We start from the raw sequence: 16,578 nt of genomic DNA on the forward strand, positions 1-16,578 counted from the left end.
TTTTGTGGACATGCTGTTGAAGCTTCTTTTGTAATTTGTATGAAAAATAAAACATTGAATACCCACGTAGGCATGTACTAATTGTTATAGTGTAAAATTAAAGGTACTTATTTATAAAACAGCTGAAGGGATGGAGGTTATTTTTGTCATATGACCAGATACAAGGCGTTTGGGTCAGACGATTCTGTTCATTTAAATTTCAATTGAAATAACTTGCTTTAATCTTCACATGTATTTGGCTTTGTTTTTATTTGTTTACAAGGGTAAAAATTTACCTATACAGATTGTAGCCTTGCAATTTTTTTGTTCTTTTTTTGTTCTTTTTTTTTTTTTTATAATTCACCTATATATTTCTGCACACCTGTGTCATATCCTGGTGTGATAGCAAAACCAGGAGTTAATCAACCTCTGGTCTGTCAATCTGATGCATGTGACATAGTGGGTGGCACAGACATTTAGTTTCTTTATTTATGTTTTACAACGATAACAAATGTGGACTAGTACCATTGACTAGCACAGGTGTAATACTCTACAAAGGAAAAGCTGAACATTACAACAGTATAAATAACAGGACTATATGTTAGGATCTTATATACTAATTGACCAGTTGAAATAAACATGATCAATTATCAACTACAAACAACATTATAATATAGAATACAGCTGACTCTAGGTCCAGGTATGCAGATGCCTCTTTTTCTGGTTTTCTTATAATCTCACCCTTTTTCTATATACAGATTATAAAAATTAGTTTCAAAATACATGAAATTGCCAATTTTGATTTGAAGAAGATAAAGAAATTTGCTGAATATAAATACAAAAATGAGTTAGACAGATGTATGAGTGGACTGAGCTGCTCATTACACATGTTACACATATCTCGAATCGTATACTCAACTATTTCTGGTTGAATTGGATCAACATTCTTCCTTGGATAAGTTATAGGTATGACCCTGTATTATAGGTTAAGTATTTATCAATGAATGCATGATCCAGGATCATATTACTAACCGCTGTGTAGGTATAATTCTTCTTTCAGCAGTTCCATGTCAACAGACTATCATTCAACAGGCTTCAGCGGTGATATAACTAAGCTGCAGTGACCTATATTTTGTCAGATCAATAACATTTGTTTACTTATTTCTTTCAGTCATAATTCAGGGACTACATCATTTGACCACCCTTGGGAGAAATCAAAACATCATGCACCTTCTTCTCCCAGGTAAGTTTTTATATCAGTCATTTTTCCCATTTTAGAAGCAACAATATTTAAGTTTATTTGCTTATTATCTTTTACAAAAGCATTTCTGAAAATGTGGACCACTCTGTAAACTGCATGTATACTAGGTACATGCAGAGAGTGTGTAATACAAGTAACTGAGTACCTTTTGTTTAAAATCTTTTGTTGATTTTCTGTGCGTGATGACTGTTGTGAATAAGCACTGACTATATCTGAAGATGGACCAGATCATACCAACACTTTGTCTATTTTGTTTGTGTGTGTTAAGTATATTGGAGTGTTTTAGTCAATCGTACTTTATTTGTGTATCCAAGTATTTATGTGTCATCTGTCCAAATGGTGAAGGGTACACGGCTTCAACACAGGTAAACATTACTATGGACTTACACCAAGCCATCCAAATGGCCTATATCTGTTGTCACACCCACCACTACCTCCCTGTATTGTGTCTGAAGCCTACCTGTAAATGACTCCCATTACCTGTACAAAAGATGTTATTTGAACAACAAGGGCCAGAACACATCATAAATCTTTCAATCATCGGTCAACTCTACTGGCCATCACAGATTGATTTGATCCTTACAACTAACCCTTCCCTCTCAATCACCCGACACATCACACACACATTCCTACCTGTCACTTACTACAGGTATAGTTACAAGGATTTTCTTATGGACGGTCCACTGCAGGTGAGGCTAGATTTACACAGATAACATTACCTAATTAGTGTTTGTTACACACCTTTGTTGGTGTTCCATCCTAATAATTGTTTTGTATACTCCAGTGTTTTACTTACCTGTGTAAGATTTACCTGTGTCATTTTTGTGGGAGTGGCATCAGATATCTTCTGAGGATTCTGAGATCAATGAGGTAGATCAGATCTCTGGTTTAGTGTGAATGTTGAAGGGCAGGGTCACATATGACTTCAATTGTTCTTTATTTTTTAGATTTATCATCTGTATTGTCGCAAGATTCTAATTATTTTACATACAGTTTGAGTAAGTTGCCATTTAAGAAAACTGTCAACATTCTAGCCCCTTGATTTGTTGATCAAGTTTCACACATTTACAAAAAACATAACATCTTTGACAAGTTCGGGAAAGCCCAACCTCATATATTGCATTGTTGACCGAAATGCCAATAAACATTTTATATTTTGTCCCCTAATAAGCCCACTGAAGTGGTTGGATTCGGAGTTTATGTGATTGCCCTCAGACTTAACATACATGTAGCAGCTGATAACTACATGGTTTAGAGAACTTTTTAAATCTTTACACAGTAAGTTAGCAGTGTTTTCAATATAAGTTGCTGTCCTAAGTAATAGCATGCTCATTAAGTGGTCATTTAAGGATCCTCACATTATATCTGTTTATTACTAATTACAGGATCTACAGTATTGACATGATACAATATGTATATACTGTGAAAAGCCCATTCCTGTACTATGATGATTATTCTTGCAGGGATGATATTCTTGATATCTAGTGGTACCTGAACATGACCATAAAAATTCAGTCCATGAAATAATGAGACGTATTTATTAGACATCTTTTTACTTTCAGATCGCAAACATCTTTTTTTTTGTTTTTCTTAGGAAGTTGCATAAATTTTGACACATAAAAATTACCAGCTATATAGTAATTTGTATTGCTGTGAAAAAGTTTTGTTCTGTAATAAGACCACCACCCTTGTCTTTAAGTAGAAATGGATACATTGATCCCTGAGGCTCAGATATATATGGTCGCTCATTTGACGTTGATTTTGCTCCCAATAAATAGGTCCTAAAATTGAAACTATTGCCCTAAAAACTACTTCTGTGTGATAGATGATATTTCACACAGGATTTGACTATATATTTTACTATCAATGTAATTAGATAGATCAGTTGTCTGGCTTCAGGATATAGTGTTGGTAAACATTTTAAATTTCAAACTGAAATTTAGATTTTTGATAGATGATACATTTCAGTATTATATGTAGAAATGGATTTGCTGTGTTTGTACCTGTACAAAAAAGTACGCAAACGAAACACCAATAAAAACAGGAATATGTACTTATATCTATATGTACACTAAGTATATAAAAAACAGATTGGTAGGCACTTCAGCTAATGTATAAGGTACTATTTGGTACCAACAAACAATGAGATATGATGTTAAAGGCCAGCACTAACATTGTAAATATAATGTATCCCAGGTGTTGTCACAAGGTCACATCAAGGTCACAGTTTTCTGACTGTTATCTATATATATATATATATTTGGTGGTGCGTTTTGTCACTTGATTATCATCATGGATAGATGTTGGTGCTGTAAGTCAGCAGGAATGGAAGAAAAGTGGTCAGTACTTCTATTTATTTTTCTCTTGTACTTTCATACTGCATTTTTTTTGTCATCAAATTTTTCCAGCAACTGGGATGTATAGTCACTAAAATTTTATTACGACTTGTATTTTGATATCAGTTTTACATCATATGGTGTTTTCCAGTAATCAAAAATTCAAATATTATGGAAAAACTGACACCAAATTGTGAACAGCCTGGATTCTACCATCTGTATCATCAATATTTCATCTTTATATTTCACTATTGTGTTCTGGGTTATACTGTTGTGTTGGCATGAAAATATGTTGTTCATATTGACTATTAATGCCAACATCAATAGTGCTTTTTGTATCAGTTCATCAATACTTCACAACTAATGGACACAGGCAGTATTGATACACATAATTTCATTGGACATAATTCATTAAAAAAGAAACTTGGTGATTATGAACACCATATACATGTACTGGTCGCTAACCTATTCCTGCCAAGTACCAATTTTTGCTGAGGGTTGCCAATTTGTTGGTGAGATTATGATATTTCTGCACCTAGTTATTCAAGAAAGAAAATACTTTGTTGTTATAAACTTTTATTTTCATTTCTCTTTATATGGCATCAGTAGTAACATCAGATATGTAATTGAAATAGGATATGGAGACAAGGTTAACAACTTATATAAATCCATCTCCAGTTTAAAAAATTTCTTGAAAAAATGGTTAAGGTAATTGATGACTTAAATAACCTTTTTGTAAACAGTGGCAAGAAATTATACTTGGTGAGGATAGGTTGTCAGCCAGTAATTTACAACGAGTAGGAACTGTTAATTAATTATACTAGTATAGAGACGTCTGTATACAGGAGAACTAATGTTACTTATCTGTCTGGTCAGAAGTACACCTCATACCTATCAAAAGCTACATTTATCTATATATACCTATATATGCTGAAACAGGAAATGTACTTATTTCTCCTGATGGATATACCTGCACCGACATGGCCGCAGACTGAGACAACATATATGGTTAGGTCTAGAGTGCATTACTTGTTGTGTATTAGAAATAGGTGATCTGGTCAATAATTAAGTATACTGTCTAGAGTTGATATTGAGGGTTGCTGTATATTAGAAATCTGTGTACTGGTCACTTGATGTCATAGGTAGTTGATTAGTACCTGTCCCACACACCTGTTACCTGTGACACCTGGTCACTAGTGTATTCCACCAAACACAACAGTCATGTTGTTGGTCAGTGTACATGTTGGTGTCATATATATTATTACTAGGATAGGATTATATCAAATTCAGAACTTTGAATATATAAAGGTTTGAATTCATTAAAATAATGACTAACAATAGTTGTATGGGATGGACATTCAGGTAACTACAGGGTATTTGTTTATTTATACTGGAGTTACCTCCCATCTCAAAATAGTTTTTGATGGTGGTGAATACCTGGATATTGTTTTTTATTCTTGTATGTAATATATGGATATGTTTGCACCAATATTCATAAAGAATAAATAATTCCACAGGTTTACAGACTTGACTGTTATTCTGTTCAAGTGTAACATTTCATCTCCAGCCTCTCATTTTATTTGCTACATCAACAATCAGAATAAAAAAGGTCACCTTTGCTTTTGACAACCATTACCAAAAAATTATTGATGGCTATGCTTTCTTTTTTTTTTTCAGAAATATTTTAATTATCCCTTTTTCTGTAGGACTTTATTGGTTGAAATTATTACAAATGTTTCATGTTCTATGTAGAGGGTTTCGATTGTGTGCTGATTTTAAATGTTAACATTTTTCATTTCAGTTCTCCATCAGTCCAACCATTATCTCCTGGGAGCCCAACAGACAAACAGGTAAGTTTATAATTATCCCATTATAACATGGTAATAATGATAATATTTCATAGAATCATTAGTAAATCTTGTCATTTTGCTTGATATAATGTTGTATTCTGTACCTACAGAGGTTGACTCTTATCCTGGTTTTGATCATTTCCTGGAATTAATTCTCATCCATTAAACTATGATAGTATTATAGTAAAGGTTGTTATTGGAAATGATGAGAGCCAGTGAAATAATTTCCTGTTTTAGTGTGTTAGAACCTTAGGGTTTGATGTTGATAATGCCACACCGTATTAGTCACACAGCACTACTCCTGTTCTTGTATACATCCAATAGATGTACTAAAGCAGGATATTCACCAACGAATTAATAAAACTTTGATATCTGTCTGGGATTCCTATAAGTGTACAGAAGATCAATAATACCCACAGTTAGATATACCTGGGTACATATGATCTAGATTAAATGTTTACTTATCATAGCCATATACACAAACAACAATTTCCCACGCCTAGTCATGCGTAACTAGCGTCAATACCTTATACTCGAAGGCTAGGGACAGATCATTTCATAGATGACTAAGTTTTAATTCTGATTTACGTAAATAATGTATCTCAATCAGATCATTGTCACAATGATTTGTTCAGGGATTATGATAGCAAATCTGTCTGATTTATTGTACAGATTTTTGAGTGACATAAAGGGAGGTATACCTTTAATAGTATAGAGACTAGCTCCCTTTTGACTAAATCACTTAAGGAGGTATGCTATATTGATAGTTATAATGTTATATCTTGTCTTAGTTTTATTGATCAGTCATGATGTGTTTAGAAAGCCTGGAAAGATTATGACAGTATTTTTAGAAACATCTTTCGTTTTCATCTTCAGCAAGTACAGCAATTATAACCTAGGCTGACATTTATATCTTATTTCATAAAACCTATACCTTTATTAACCTGTAAATATTTACAAAAATTGTATTTACAAAAGTCTGAGTTTGAATCAAACTAAGTATATTTAGGTTGATTGCAAGGCTTAAAGCAAAAGGAAATTCTTTGTCTTTTCAATCTAAAAGGTAGTTAATTTATATAAACCTTAATTAGCTCTCCCAGCTGATTACATATGTACTTACTTAAAGCCTGGTAAATCCACTGGCATAAATTCTACCTTTATTTCCTTTTGATTATTAAAACTTTTATTTAGGTTTTAAAACAAATTTCATACTTAATATACCTAGAATTTTATGAAACATTGTCATATTACACACAAAATTTGATTTGATACCTGTTGAGGTCATATTACAGAAGTAAGCATCTCTTTCCTCCTGAGAATGTGAAGCATTGGTCGACTAATAAATCTAAATAAGATTTTTGAAAAGTATCTGTTTCAAACTTCAGTATCCACTGCGGAGGATCTTCACATCAAATGAGCTAAATTTAGACAAGGTATATCTACTGCTGGTTTGGCTGTTCTAACCATTTATCTAAGTTGCTTACAACTAGGATCATAACACAATCATAATTTCCTTTACCGTATGTGACTTTCAAGGGGAATAACTGGGTTTTTTAAACTTTCAATGGTAATAACTTTTTTTGTGTTTTTGTTTTTTTTTCAGTTGTGTTTTTCTCAGAGATTATGACTTTCTGGAATGGGTACTTCACAAAGATATATTGTCATTATTAGATGCACTTTATTTCTATATACCTAAACATAAAACTGAAGATATTTAGAAGGTGTAAGTTAAGTAGCACCCAATAGTAATGATTCAATCAAGTTTCATAATTAGCTACACTGATTTACACAGCATTGTATAGAACTAATTTAAAGTTGTAATTAATGTTTTCTTGATTCTAATAGAGTGTTGTGGACAGAAATCTGGATGACTGTGCGGTTAACTAATTGAATTTAAAGAATACATATACATGTCATTAAAATCTTATTTGAATATGTTTCATCATAGGCTAACTGAACGTTCAAAAATTGACTAAGAAGGATTATTGAACATTTCTGATTTTCTTATCTAAAAAGAAATTGTATTGTTATATTTCTGATGTGACGTGATTTGTTTTGCACTTCGCAGGCTATGCTAATGAAACAGGTGATTTTGTTTCTATGTTCCCATAACTGTTACAGATAAAGTGTGGAGCAGTGACTAATATATTACAAGTTAATTAAGTTTTAATTAATACACCAAATAACCAGGTGACTACGGTTACAATGTTGACTAATAGGTATGAATTTAAGTGATATAAAGAGTTATTTACTCTTTACTTACGTAAACTTTCCCCCGAATTTCAACTTAGACTTAATGTGATACAGGGAGTACAGGGTTGCCCTGTTCTTGTTTTGTCGTACCCAGATAAATGTTACAAGTTTCCTGCACTTAATGAGTATTTAGTTTTTATACATTATTTCTACTGCTACATAATATCCTAGTTAAGATATTTGTGTTGAATTCTGATTTGCATTTTTTTGATGTAAGAAAATACATGTTATCAGATAACTACTACTATTACATTACTATTAAGGAATAATTATTACCTGCTGGAATATAGAGGATACTGTTTTAAAACCAGACTACAGGATATGTTTTGAGTTGTACAAAATGTACATGTAATTATTGTCATTATTGTGGTATTGACTATCAAATATTATCAGAACCAAGTACTGGCTGTCAGGTGTTGTTAGAATTAAGTATCAGCTGTTGAATATCATAAGAACCAGGTATCCAATGATCGAAAAAGAAAACAAGAAACAGTTTAGATAGATCTGATACATTCTGAATATTTAAAACTACATACTGTATTTACATTTATGACGTTAAATTATTTCATGTTCTTTACAATAGCACATTTTTTCTTTTGCAGATAAAGATCAATTCGCCAAATAAATTAAGGTATGTTATACTGCTTTGGTTACAAATATTTCTGTATAACACTGGATTTTAGGTCAAAGTTCTCCATGGCCGTGCTATTTAACAACAACTTATCCTTGACCTTCAGATTTGCATGATGGTATTATTAAGTTTTCTCTTACCTTGAGGTATGAATGATGAGTTCAATTTTCTTTGACCTTGACCTTTAGTAAGTTCTGTTTCTTTGACCTTAATGTTAAACAAGTTAAATTTTCTTTGACCTTGACCTAGTAAGTTTGTTTTTTTTTACCTTTACTTTATTAAGTTTAGTTTTCTTTGACTGTTTTATGAGTGTTTGTATGTAAGTACATATCCTGAATATGTACATTTACTAAAAAACTAGAAACTACAAAAATATATATATTTCAAACTTTCTCTAAACTAAAGTAGGACTGAAAGCAAATTATACAGCTTTCACATGACCTCAAATTCTGAGCAGTGGTAATTGAAGCCAAGATTTTTGCCTGACCTTCAACACTAAACATCTTTTGAACTTTTCTTGTACTAAAACCTATCGAAATACATGCATCGTCTGACAGAAGTATGTTGAGTGATGTTTTAAGGCGTAAAGAAAATAAAAGTTTGGCTGTAGAATTACACCTGCTATCCAAATCATCTGGCTTGCTGAGCTGAGAAGGCAGCCCACACAGACACCCCTCTCATCATTATCAGCAGTTACACCCAGTTACTGGTGCAGACTCACTGGTACACAAACACCTTACATGTACAGCACAACACTCTACAACATTGTTTGATAATTGCTCTAAAAGTGCAGTTAATGAGATAGTGAAATCAGTAAGTTGTGGATGTGATGCTGTGGTCCTGACACAGATCACACAGTTATCAGACAGTAGGATAAGGCTGGCATTATGTGAGGAAATACAACAGGTCTTGTACCATGTGAAGTTACAACAGGGTCCAGAACACTTTATAAAAAGTTTACATTCGAGGACTGTAATACGTTTAATAGTGAGGATTGTTTTGGTGGACACTACAGTAAGGATACAATGAGGTAGGTGTTGATCAGGGTACTGGAGTACATCAGAGCATTATATCAAATATCTTGCTCCACAGCTTAATATGTTTTTACTTGTAGATTTTGATATTTTGATGATTATATAAGATGTTAGTATATTATACCTAGGATGTTCTATATGTCTTATTGACACTGAATAAAATGGTCAAACTACATGTTGATTTTTAGGGAAACTTTCAAACATATTTTAGCAGGAGATTCTCCACCACTGTTAAACTTGCTCCCATTTTGTCATTTGGTCAGTGAGGAGAAAATCAAATGATGCTTTTAGGACAAATAAAACACTTGGCAAAGACAAGTATTTTGATGGGAGGTGAAAATGATATTTCCTTGCTTAAATTAATAAGAAATAACTTTCAGAGTGATTCTGAAACAACTTCTTCATTATGTACTAAATACTAAAAAGTCATTTGAATTAGCTGTACTTAGATTGACCTTGAATTTGTTGACCTTGGAGTAATCATTTAGAAGTAGACTGATCTACACATAGTTCTCACATCTGAATCTTCAGGTATTGCAGATTAAGACTTAATTACTCTCCCCTCTGGTCCATATATAACATAAACTTAAAATACAATCACTGGCTCGTTTGAATGGTCGTGTAAAAATGTCTATAGATCATCTGTTCTTCCTGTGGGTAACCTTGAGGTAGTACTCTAATGTATTTTTAATAGATACCACCGGTACAAAATAATTACAGGTAAAACAGTGTAAAATGATTGACTGGGCCCAGGTGTTCGGATTATTTAACTTCAAATTAAGAAATTTTATTCATTGGATTTTCAAAAATATTTTGAGTGCAGGTAGAATGAATGGTAAGACTGAAAAAAAATGAAGTTCAGTTTAAGATTGTTGTAGTCATATATAACAAAGGCTTCCCTTTCAAAATAGACTTAAAAAACATTAAGGATCAAATAAAAAAAAGTGTTTGTTCATGCTATATCATACAGTTGTCAGATACCAAAATAGTTGTCATTTAAATGACTTTTCTTCTCTGATGTTTCCTCTCTGTTTTTGCAGGCCACTAAAAGCTCCACCTGCCAAACGGGACGACAACGCCATGGTTACTCTGAAGGGTTGGCTATACAGACAGGTAGGCTGTGCATTGACTTGTTATGGACGGAGAGGGGTCAGGAATCTATAAACTGGTGTTTGTTGGGATGGGGAGGAAAAAAGGTGTTGAGACAGTAGGGGGCCTGTCATACAAGTGTCAAGGGGTAGGAAGGGACAGTAGGGGGCCTGTCATACAAGTGTCAAGGGGTAGGAAGGGACAGTAGGGGGCCTGTCATACAATTGTCAAGGGTAGGAAGGGACAGTAGGGGGCCTGTCATACAAGTGTCAAGGGATAGGAAGGGGCAGTAGGGGGCCTGTCATACAAGTGTCAAGGGGAAGGAAGGGACAGTAGGGGGCCTGTCATACAAGTGTCAAGGGTAGGAAGGGAGAATAGGGGGCCTGTCATACAAGTGACAAGGGGTAGGAAGGGGCAGTAGGGGGCCTGTCATACAAGTGTCAAGGGGTAGGAAGGGACAGTAGGGGGCCTGTCATACAAGTGTCAAGGGGTAGGAAGGGACAGTAGAGGGCCTGTCATACAAGTGTCAAGGGGTAGGAAGAGACAGAAGGCATGTCATACAAGTGTCAAGGGGTAGGAAGGGACAGTAGGGGCCCTATCATACAAGTGTCAAGGGGTAGGAAGAGATAGAGCTCTATCTAGAGGTGAATATTAAACTGACAAAATATGATTAGGAAAGAGTTACATACTGTGGTTTATTTACAGCTTTACACTAGTCATAACTGACATGAATAAAATTAGATTTACCGAATTTGAAACCAAATGGTAAATTTGTTATATAAAACATCTCTCTAGTGTATTGGGATGGGTATGTTTTTTTTAATATGCATCTATAGTACCTTGATTTGGAAGGGTTAGGGGAGGGAGTAGCAAAGACAGATCTATAGTGCGTTTGACTGGGGAGGGGTAGGCTGGTGATGTCAGTAATACAAGTCCAATTACCTTGGGGGTTAAGGAGCTCTAAAGAAAGGAATGTGAAGCTAATAAACCTGATTTAGATCCAACATACTCTGACCATAGATTCACTTCTGATGGATGTTTGTATAATGAAGACTGACTGACCGTGTTTTGTTTACTTTGACCTGAGAGCCAGAGATGTATTCAGATTCTGTAATGATATCACCAGGAAGACAATCATGAAATAAGATAGCAGTATATAATTTGTATCTCCCAATTAGGGTAGTAGATTATGTTTGTTTTAGAACTAATCTTTTTAATGGTACCTGAAACCTTTTCTCATCAGAAAGTCTTGTCAGCTTAATGATATCAAAGACAAATTTTCTTGTTTGCATTTATGTAGTTAATTAAAAAAAATTCAGAGTTTTATACAATGATACAGACTAAGTCTCAGCATTTGGAGAGGTGAAAAATACTGTAAGCTTGGAAAACATTTTACAATCTGTGCAATAAAGGATTTCTGCCCTTTCTTTTTAAGCTGACTTTTTGTAAAATGATGCAGTCTCTGACACTTACCTTAGTTACCTTCATTAACATATTAACAGTATTATAAGCCTGATAAAACTATTGTCTTTCATACACTGACAATGACTTCCTTGCTGACCCTACTACAGGTATTATGATAGACAGGAATTACTTCCTGTTTTATCAGGAACTAGAAACTCACCCAATTTGTTTATATATCAACAGGAGAGTGGAAGCTGGAAGACATGGAAGAAACGTTGGTGCGTCTTGTCTAATTTCGGACTCTTTTTTTACAAAGGTAAGGATGCTTTGTTTCTGATATTTGTAAGTTACAGATAGGTCATGCTTAATTAGACTTGTTAAACAGGTGTTTTTATCACTGGTGGGATCATGATACCAGGTAAATCTTGACACTTTTACAAAGGCAGTGCCACACGTAAGATTTTTTTATGAAATAAAGGCCTAGTCTTGACAGTGTTTTCTACCTGCTAGTTTTGAATTACTCAGGGTGAGTCTTGAAATAGAAATGATTCATCTGCCAATGTATTAGATATTGCAGGTAAGATTTGTATCTGCTTTGATTGAATCAGACTGGACAAGATATGAAAATAAAACTTGAATGACACATTACACAGAATTTTCATCATTATTCATTGGTTTGTCAAGGTAATACATAGTGTGTGCTATGTTACATATTTAAATGGTGAAGTGTTGTCAGCTGATATTGAGCCTCATATACAACTAGATAGAGTTACAGCCGTTTGTTTATTTTGTTTACTCAGTGGTGAAGAATTACCCACAAAAATAATTTTGTATGCTATACGGTAAAAAATGTTTTCTATACAGATGACAAGGAGAGCCATACTGTGGGATCTATCCTGTTGCCAAGTTACAGAATTGAAGAATGTAGTCCAGCAGACACCAGTAAAAAATTTGCTTTTAAAGCAGAGCATAATAATATGAAGACGTATATGTTTGCCACGGATACGCAGGACGATCGCACACGTTGGATTGAGGCTCTTAAATGTGCAGCAGTGCTTAAAAATCCTCCTTCGTGAGTAACGCTGTCTCCTAAAGTCTTCTGTTGTCTGTAGTATTAAATCCTTAAAGACATCAGTCCTGAGTTGTCCCAAACTCATCTTCATAGCAGTAATACTCCATTTCATAAGTAATTCCATTTATTGAAAAAAAACCTCTAATTCATCTGCCTTATAACTCCACTTCTGTAGATAAAAAGAAAAACTTACATAATATCAATATCCAAAACATTTTTACACATTTGGAAGTCTAGTAGCAATTGTCTGTTAACTGGTTAACTGGGTATCATTTATATGTATACAGAAAGTCTTCTTTGTGTAAACAGAGTATATTAATAGAAAAAAATAGACCTGAAAATCTATCAGGGTAGAAGTATACTGTTTTGAATCTTACAATGATTTGATTTGTATTGATCTGTTTCAGTAAAGAGAAGGAGACAAACAACAATACCCCACTTCCTAAGCTCATTCCAAAGTCACCTTTTATGACATGGGATGATGATGAAGATGAAGATGATGACCAAACACCCAGGGGACTGTCCTCCTGGCAAAATATGGTAAATCAGGGCTATAATCCTGGACCCCAGCAGCAAGGTACCCAACAGCCACAGAAATCACCACAGGGTGTCAGAGGTCAAGGGTCACCTGGTGGTCATTATCCAATGAATGACCCCAGATTCGCAGAAGCAGACCCTCGACAGCGAGGAAATCAACAAGTCAGAGATGACACTCGAGGCCAGTATCCCGAAAATTATGCTCGACTCCAAGATGATCCCAGAATGGCAGGTCCTCAAAACAGACACGCAAATGATCCTCGTCTTAGTGAAAACTATACTTCCCAACCTAATGACCCCAGGGTAGGTGCTCTGCCCCCGGAGCACAGGCAATATTCTCAGCATCAGAATCGACCTGGGCAGGATCAGCACATCAGTAATCCATACTCTCACTACAATACTCACATGGATAGACAGCACCCTAATGGCTACAATGATATGAATGGCAAAGGACAGCAAAGTCATGGGGATCGGGATCCTTATAGTTATAGCACAAAACACCATAAACACCCAGGCAATATGTCTGGCCCACGGCACCAACAGGACACACAACAAGTAGAACCCAGACAAGACCAGCGACAAGAACCACGACATATTGATTCTCATTTGGATTCTAGACAGGATCCTCGCCAAAGGAACCATACACATGATCCACGACAAATGGACCCTCGACATGATCCTCGACAGCAAGATCCTCATCAGATGGATCCTAGACACGATCCTCGACAAATGGACCCTCGACATGATTCTCATCAGATGGACCCTCGACACGATCCTCGACAGATGGACCCTCGACACGATCCTCGACAGATGGACCCTCGACACAACCCTCGGCAAATGGACCCTCGAAATGATCCACACAAAATGGACTCTCAACAGGACCCAAGATACGCTAGATCTAACAAAGACTCTTATATGGGTAGAAAGGCTGATTCAATGCCAGCCCAGTTTGTAAGGAGAGGAGAGGACTACAACAGGAGGGGTGACTCTCTCCCTGGTCACTATAACAAAGACGTTTCACCCAATAGTAGTTTTGATCCATACTCAGGTAGGAAAGGTGATTCTCTCCCAGGACGATATTCAGGGGGACAGGACAGTTCACCCAACACAAGTAATTATTCTGATGCAGCTTATGACAGATACCCTGGACAACCACACATACCTCAGCAATCTAGACGAGTTCCTGACCCTCATGACCCCTACAGCAAAGACCAGTACAACCCAGGGTCAAGGTCACAGGATCCAGGGCCAAGGTCGCATGATCATGGCTACAGTGAAGGGCCAAATCAAAGGTACCCTGATAATGCCTATTATTCATCCAGAAATCTCTCTAATGGCCTGACAGACACCCGGGAGGGATTGTATGCCCGCATAGAAAAGAAAGGACTTGTTTCAAGCAAATTTGGTGTTGAAGAAAATCACTATTTACCTATGGGACCCATCAGAAAATCCCTTGAGCTGAGCCGTAACAGTCACAAGTATAATTCAGTGTAGTTTTTACTTATTACATATAACCACGGGTATAATATACATGGGTATATTAACACAGGTTATGGGTTCTCTTTATCCTGTCTTCTCCTGGACTCTGGCTAGTAAGGGGAACCTTGTGCAGAATCTCATAACAGTGTTATTACTGTTTAGATTTTGGGCTGGACTTCTCAAGTAGATTAAGGAGAATATCCAAACAGTCAAATATAGAGATAATATTAGATAATATATAGAGATAATATCAGATAATATATAGAGATAATATCAGATAATATATAGAGATAATATCAGATATATATTGAGATAATATTAGATAATATATAGAGATAATATTAGATAATATATAGAGATAATATATAGAGATAATATTAGATAATATATAGAGATAACATTAGATAATATATAGAGATAATATTAGATAATATATAGAGATAATATTAGATAATATATAGAGATAATATTAGGTAATATATAGAGATAATATTAGATAATATATAGAGATAATATCAGATAATATATAGAGATAATATTAGATAATATATAGAGATAATATTAGATAATATATAGAGATAATATCAGATAATATATAGAGATAATATTAATCTTAAAATCTGAATATTAGCAATAGAATATCTATAACCCATTTAATCAATACTGTTGTAACTCTTAATACGCCTGTTCTTTTACTCTTTGGATTTAATTTTGAAACAACTTCATTCAGATTAATACATGTAATACATAATTACTCTTTTTTAATAGCTTCAGTTGTTGATTTCAGTTACAAGGCCACATCAAACTAATTCATAGTTTATTCTCATTTGATATTTTGAATTAATTTTCAGTTACATTTTTTGATTCATTTTTTCATTATTATATCAGTTTTAAGAGATTGAAAATGTACTGCTATATGTTAAAATGCTTACATACTTAACTGACCTTAGGTCATTACAGTTTGCTGTGGCGTAAGACTTAATAGTAAATGTTTCGTTTCTTCACTCACTTTATAGATCTTTTAACTTTAAGATAATTTTTCACATCTCTCAATTATGTGTTACCTTTGTACAAGCTTTTTGTGCAGTAGTTAATTGTTCTGTGTTATCCTGGTTACGGATTGTGAGGCGTCATTGTTTTTACATGTTTGTGTTGCTATGGTAACAGTGCATGAGGTGTTGGTCAGATTCAGTTTTGGTGACAGGCTTTCCATTAATTTAGTATATTGTACTTGATGAAAAGGAAGAATTTACAGATCAGTTCAGGGAAATCCTTCAAACTTAAAAAGTTCCCCCCTTAAAAAAAAAAAAATCAAAAATCAAAGATTTATCACAGATGATTTTTATGATTATTTGGAACTATGGACAAGAAAAAAGGGAAATGGAATTTTTCCAGATATCATGAGTTGAGAATCAGTCTTCCAGTTTCAAAATGTCTAATGCTTTGTTGGATTTTTTTTTCAGAGCTGCCATATTGTGTTTACATAATATTTGCAATTTTGTTCTTGCTGATCAGTGTTTGGTCTTTTGTGGTTGTAATGCATGTATCAGTTATAAGTTTTTGGTAATACAGCTTAACTTTTTAATTTAAAAAATTACATTATTGAGTTTTTTGTCATTTGATTTGTGTGCTGTAAAAAGTGGAACTTTGTTA

The 16,578-nt window shown here is 34.4% G+C and overlaps 1 protein-coding gene across 1 annotated transcript in view; it reads left to right on the plus strand.

Moving 5' to 3' along the window:
• LOC132552308 (uncharacterized) overlaps nucleotides 1–16,578 on the plus strand; it is a 77,478-nt gene that overhangs the window by 33,467 nt on the left and 27,433 nt on the right. Inside the window, exons 4-11 of the mRNA XM_060216470.1 lie at nucleotides 1,151–1,222; nucleotides 5,378–5,426; nucleotides 6,812–6,859; nucleotides 8,282–8,310; nucleotides 10,385–10,457; nucleotides 12,081–12,153; nucleotides 12,702–12,909; nucleotides 13,317–14,738. Coding sequence (XP_060072453.1) covers nucleotides 1,151–1,222; nucleotides 5,378–5,426; nucleotides 6,812–6,859; nucleotides 8,282–8,310; nucleotides 10,385–10,457; nucleotides 12,081–12,153; nucleotides 12,702–12,909; nucleotides 13,317–14,738 — 1,974 coding nt within the window. The remainder of the gene's footprint in view (nucleotides 1–1,150; nucleotides 1,223–5,377; nucleotides 5,427–6,811; nucleotides 6,860–8,281; nucleotides 8,311–10,384; nucleotides 10,458–12,080; nucleotides 12,154–12,701; nucleotides 12,910–13,316; nucleotides 14,739–16,578) is intronic.

Source organism: Ylistrum balloti, unplaced genomic scaffold (genome assembly GCF_031769215.1).
Source record: "Ylistrum balloti isolate Yb309-2 unplaced genomic scaffold, AGI_CSIRO_Ybal_v1 Utg370242, whole genome shotgun sequence".
Classification (NCBI taxonomy): Eukaryota; Metazoa; Mollusca; class Bivalvia; order Pectinida; family Pectinidae; genus Ylistrum; species Ylistrum balloti.